The sequence below is a fragment of the Carlito syrichta genome, unplaced genomic scaffold, assembly GCF_000164805.1.
Source record: "Carlito syrichta isolate Samal-C Ts95f unplaced genomic scaffold, Tarsius_syrichta-2.0.1 Scaffold303575, whole genome shotgun sequence".
NCBI lineage: Eukaryota > Metazoa > Chordata > Mammalia > Primates > Tarsiidae > Carlito > Carlito syrichta.
In genome coordinates this window covers 351,011-355,873 of record NW_007247671.1, presented here as the reverse complement: position 1 = coordinate 355,873, position 4,863 = coordinate 351,011, and the positions used below count along the sequence as shown (strand labels likewise).

At 57.5% G+C, this 4,863-nt stretch overlaps 1 protein-coding gene across 1 annotated transcript in view; it reads left to right on the top strand.

Moving 5' to 3' along the window:
- The window catches only part of PNPLA5 (patatin like phospholipase domain containing 5), an 11,019-nt gene extending 6,686 nt beyond the window's left edge, over positions 1-4,333 (top strand). Inside the window, exons 7-9 of the mRNA XM_008058674.1 lie at positions 1,015-1,147; positions 3,335-3,451; positions 4,092-4,333. Of these exons, the coding sequence (XP_008056865.1) occupies positions 1,015-1,147; positions 3,335-3,451; positions 4,092-4,191 (350 nt within the window). The 3' untranslated portion in view covers positions 4,192-4,333. The remainder of the gene's footprint in view (positions 1-1,014; positions 1,148-3,334; positions 3,452-4,091) is intronic.
- Positions 4,334-4,863: the final 530 nt, after the last annotated feature.

The window sequence follows — 4,863 nt, the reverse complement described above, 5'->3', positions numbered from 1 at the left end:
CTGGAAAGAGTAGTGATGGTGGTGGAGACCAGAGCAGGGACAGCGGGGGTGGGAGCCTGGATCCGTGCTGAGGTCTGAGATTCAAAATTGGGCTTCTGGAACCCTGGCAGTGTCCCTGCAGCCACATGGGGGCACCCAAGAGCTGCCTCTGGGATGGGCCCCCCCACCCCGCAGCCAGCTGGGAGGGGATCGTTGTCTGATCCCGCCCTCAATCCTCATCTTCCTGCCCAGGGAGGAAGGGCCTGCTTGTACCCCCCATTTTACAGAGGAGGGAGTCTCGGCTCAGGGAAGGGAATGGCCTCATCCGAGGACACATGGCAGGCAGACGTGGAGCCCAGTCTTCAGACTGCTATCTGTGGGCCCCAGAGAGCACTGTCTCTAGATGGCACTGGCCGGAGTCGGGGCCGGTGGTATGAGCTGTGTGTGGCCTGTGCCATGGTCTGGAGCCAGGATTTGGCTCTCACTCTGTCCCAGTCTGGACGCTGGTCCTTTCTGTCCTGGTCTGGTCAGTGAGTAGAGGGCTCAGGCAATGTTGCTGTGGTCACAGCTGCGGCTGCAATTGTTAATGACATCGATGTGTTATGGAGGGAGGTGTAGAGGGGGCATCTGTTCCATCCTCAGGGGCCATGACAGACTTTCCAGAGGTGGAAAGAGCTCAGGAGCCAGACAGGCCTCAAGTCCCTCTTGGCCTTGCCACTTCCTGGTAATGGTCTTTGGGCAAGTCACTTCTCCACTCTGAACCTCAGTCTCCTCATCTATGAAAGGGGCACACCCTGCTCATCTCATGGGCAATGAAGAGACAGTGTGCTGCCTGCTGGCATGTGGTAAGGGCTTGGTCAATGTTTCTTCCTCTGCAGAAGGAGGGGAGGTATGCAATCTGTGGGCTGTGTGGGATAGAGAGGGGCTTGGTTGCCAGCCCTCCGGGTGGTGTTGAAGAGGCTGACAAGAAGTGGGTGGGGCTTTCCAGCCCATGGACTCGAGGTGGGCGGGGCCGTGCCATGGTTTCTCTTGTAGCACTGAAGAAAGCCTGTATGAGGGATCCCAGTCTCTGGGCCCGCTTCCGCCGCTCGGGGCCTGGGCAGGTGCTGACGTATGTGCTGCTGCCCTGGACACTGCCCTTCGAGTATGTCTACTTCCGGAGCAGAAGGTAAGGCTCAGCCGGGGGTCCTGAGAAGGGTCCTCATGGGGGAAGGTACGGCTGGCCCACTGGGTGGGCAGAGCTGGGCAGGGTGGAGCCTGACTGGTCTTCCCATGCTGCCTGGTGCGGGCTGCATGCCCCAGGGCCTCAGTGGTCTCTGGAAAATGATCCTGATGGAGAGTCAGTGGGATGGATGCAATCATAAGCTGGGGTCTCCTGGGCAGCACCCTGGGTCCCAGGCTGTCTCTGTGACCATTGGCCCATTGTTCCACCTGTCACAGCCTCAGAAACAATGTGCCACTCATTTCTAAGGTAAGTCTAGGAGCTGGTCTAACTCAGATGAGCTGTGTGGCCAGGGCCGGGTCTCTTGATCTCTCTGGGCCTCACTTTTCTATAAAACAGGCCAGACTGACTGTGGTTAAGCCCACAGTAGCCATTCTGACTTGCTGATTAAACCCACCACTTATCACTGAAAACCTCCCAGGGCCGAGGCCTGGGAGCAATGGAGGCTGCTCTGACCTAGACTCCATTCCTGGCCTCATGGAGCCCACAGCCCACAGCTCACACACTCACCTGTGCAACCATAGCTCTGCCCAGAGACACCCACCCAAGAGAGGTCTACACTGGGGTTGAGCTGGTACTGCTCAAACTGGGGGCTATATGGCCGGGGAAGTTTGCCCGGAGGAGATGGCTTTGGGGCTATTATCTGTAGGATGAGTCAGAGCCCCCAAGGCAAAGAGGAAGGGAAAGCCTTCCAGGCAGATGGAACAGCATGTGCAAAGGTTTGCTGTTAGAAGGAAGTTAAGCTCATTTGATGAGCAGGAAGGGAGGCCAGCATGACTGGAGCCAAAAGGTAGCCTGTTTTGCAAGATGGGGCCAAACAGGCTTGCAGAGGCAGGCACACAGCTCTGTAGCCAGTTGAGGAGTGCGGTCTTCATCCTGAGAGTGGGGGCCGGTAGTGAAGGGTGTGAGCAGGGTGGCATCATGAGGAGGTCTGTACTTCAAATAATTATCTAGTCTCTGGAAGGCCTGTGACAGCTAGTCACAGGTCTCTGTCCTGCTCCACATTGAGTTAATGACTCAGTCAACCCTGCTGTTTAGATTGTCAGGGGTCCAGAGCTGGGAGAGAGCTTTCTATGATATAGAGTCTTCTCATGCCGAGCTATTTACTGAAAGCCCAAGTGGAAATCAAAAAGTATAAATGTAAAGTCTAGCCTTTTCAGTTAAAAAAGAATCTGTTGTGTGAGCATTGATTGGGAGCCTGTTCAGACCACAGAGAAGCTCACCTTTGGTATTTTTCATAAACCACATACTCAATATACAGGCTGCATGGGTAGAGACGGAAGGCCCAGAACAAAGGAGGTGACAGTCCAGCTTATGTTTTGCTTATCACACCACTCCCTCTGGACTGTGTGCCCAGTTTGAGCTCCTGGTTTAGGGGCCCCTTCAAGGGTGATATGGTGCAGGGTGAGGCCCTGAAGTGACTACTGAGACTGAGCAGGTGCCTGACCAGTGGCTGGATGACCTGGCTCACTGCTGACCCTGCAGGGCAGTGTCTCTGCAGACAGGCTCCAACTGTCCTCTGTGGTGGGACAACATGCAGTTTTGAGTATCCTGAATCTGGTGCTGGCTCCATCACGAGGGCATGGGGAACCATGGGAACATTTTGAGGAAGAGAGGGCTATGTCAGATGTGTGTTTTAGGAAGGTCACCAGCTTCTGAGAGGAGAGTGGACAAAGGGCTGTGGGGTAGGGAGTGCAGGGGCTGCTCCGGGGAGAAGAGAGAGGAATGGATGGAGATACGGAGGAGGTTAGGATGAGGAAACCAAGGCCTAGATGGGTTCCCTGACCTGAGCAGGTCATATAGGCGATCACATACTCCCCAAGCCAGCCTGAACCTAAAGCCCCGCCCTTTCCATCCCTGGGCTCCCTACCTGTGCCCTGTGGAGTCAATGACCCTAAGAGCTGGCTGCCTCCACCAAGTTCCAAGTCATTGTGGGTCACCCCACTGCTGTAGATACCTGTGCTTCTGGCCTGCTCTGCAACGGTGGCCAACACTGCCGGACACACCTTACCCCAGCCTGTGCAGCTTGGGTGCACAGACCCCCAGCTCTGCTCTGGGCCTGAAGGAAAGGTAAGCTCAGTGGGGCATGCACTGGGGCTTACCTGGGCGAAGCTGATGTGCCTCTTCCTCTAGGCTAGTGGCATGGCTGCCCGACATGCCAGCGGACTTGTGGTGGATGCAGGGCCTGCTTAGGACCTTGGCCCTCGAGGTCTGCTCCAGGACAAAGGCCCAGCTCCTTGGGCCGGTCAGGTGAGCTGGGCAGAGGGCCTGGAGGCAGAGGAGTGGGGGCAGCTGTGCCATGCGGGAAGATGCTGGCTGTTTCCCTGGACCCTGGGTAGGCTGGCCACACCATCTGCCCACCCACCAACTCACCTGTGTTCTTCTGGCCACCCACCCATGTAGCCACTGGCCCATGTGTCCCACTGTATGCCAGGTCTGTGATGGACACTCCATGTCTAGTCATGGCAGCATCTGCGTGACCTGCTGGGGACAGTCCCTATGTCTTCTCCCTCGAGGATCAAATGCATCTTCCTGCTTTACCAGATCCCTGACAGCCCTTCTGCTGTTATTCCAGACACCCCCATGTGACCTTGTGTGAGGTTGGCCCCCCGTGCATGGTCTAGGCTGGACCTGCCTGACCCTCTCCCCCGACCTGCTGCCCCTACTGGCAGGGTCCCCAGTGGTCCTCTCTCTCCCTGGTTCCTAGCCATCTGTGCACAGGAAAATCAGTGCAGCCCTCCCAGGCCCTTCCTGCCACCCCCAGCCTAGCCACCATAAGGGCTGCAAGTTCTCCCTTCAAGCAGGGAGAATAGTGACCTGGGCTGGGGCTGCACCCCAGAGCTGCCCTTCCAGAACCCCATGAGCTCATGAACTTCTGCTCCTTCCACAGCCTGCTGGCCACCAGCGTCCCAGACACAAGCTCCCTCCAGCCTGGGGCAGCTCCTTGCACAGACACCGCTGTGGAGCTCAGGCCCAACCAACAGGCCTGAGGGGGCCAGGCTGGGCCAGCTCAGGGACTGGTCGCCCATGACTCCTGCTCTGGCCCTCGTCCTGCAGACCCAAATCTGCCCCACTGAAAAGATGCCTTGCCAGCCTCTCTGGAGCCCCTGCACGGTAGAGCCGGTTCCCTGGAGCCGGGGGACCTCTGTCAGCATGTGTGTACTCAACTCAGGTCACATGTCATCATTCCTGCCCCATCTCATCAGGTGGAGAAAGGATGGCAACAGCTGAGACACACATCTCAGTTCCAGAATGTCTATATAGGACACTCGGAGGGCAGCAGAGCTGGGAAGTGGGTTCCTGTTCTGCCTGGAGCACTCTACAGAAGATGGAGAAAATGCCAGGGGAGCATCTGAATGATAGGGTGGGGTGTGTCTCCCCGGATCCTTTCTCTGCCCTGTGCTGGCCCTGCACTCAACTCACTCAGAAAACCTTGACCTCTGACTTCCTGTTGAGTCCAGCCGGGAGGCCCTGGCAGGGAGGAGGAGGGGGAGGACAGAGGGATCCAGGTCTCCCGGGATCCCAGCTGCGGCTGAATCCCAGTGCAGCTTCTGGTGGGCCCAGGGCCCTGCTGCCACCACAGTCTCGTTCCTTCAAAAGATCTGTGATGTGGCTGCCTCCCTAGGGGGCCAGGACAGCAGGCCTCTGCCTCCCCGGGAGCC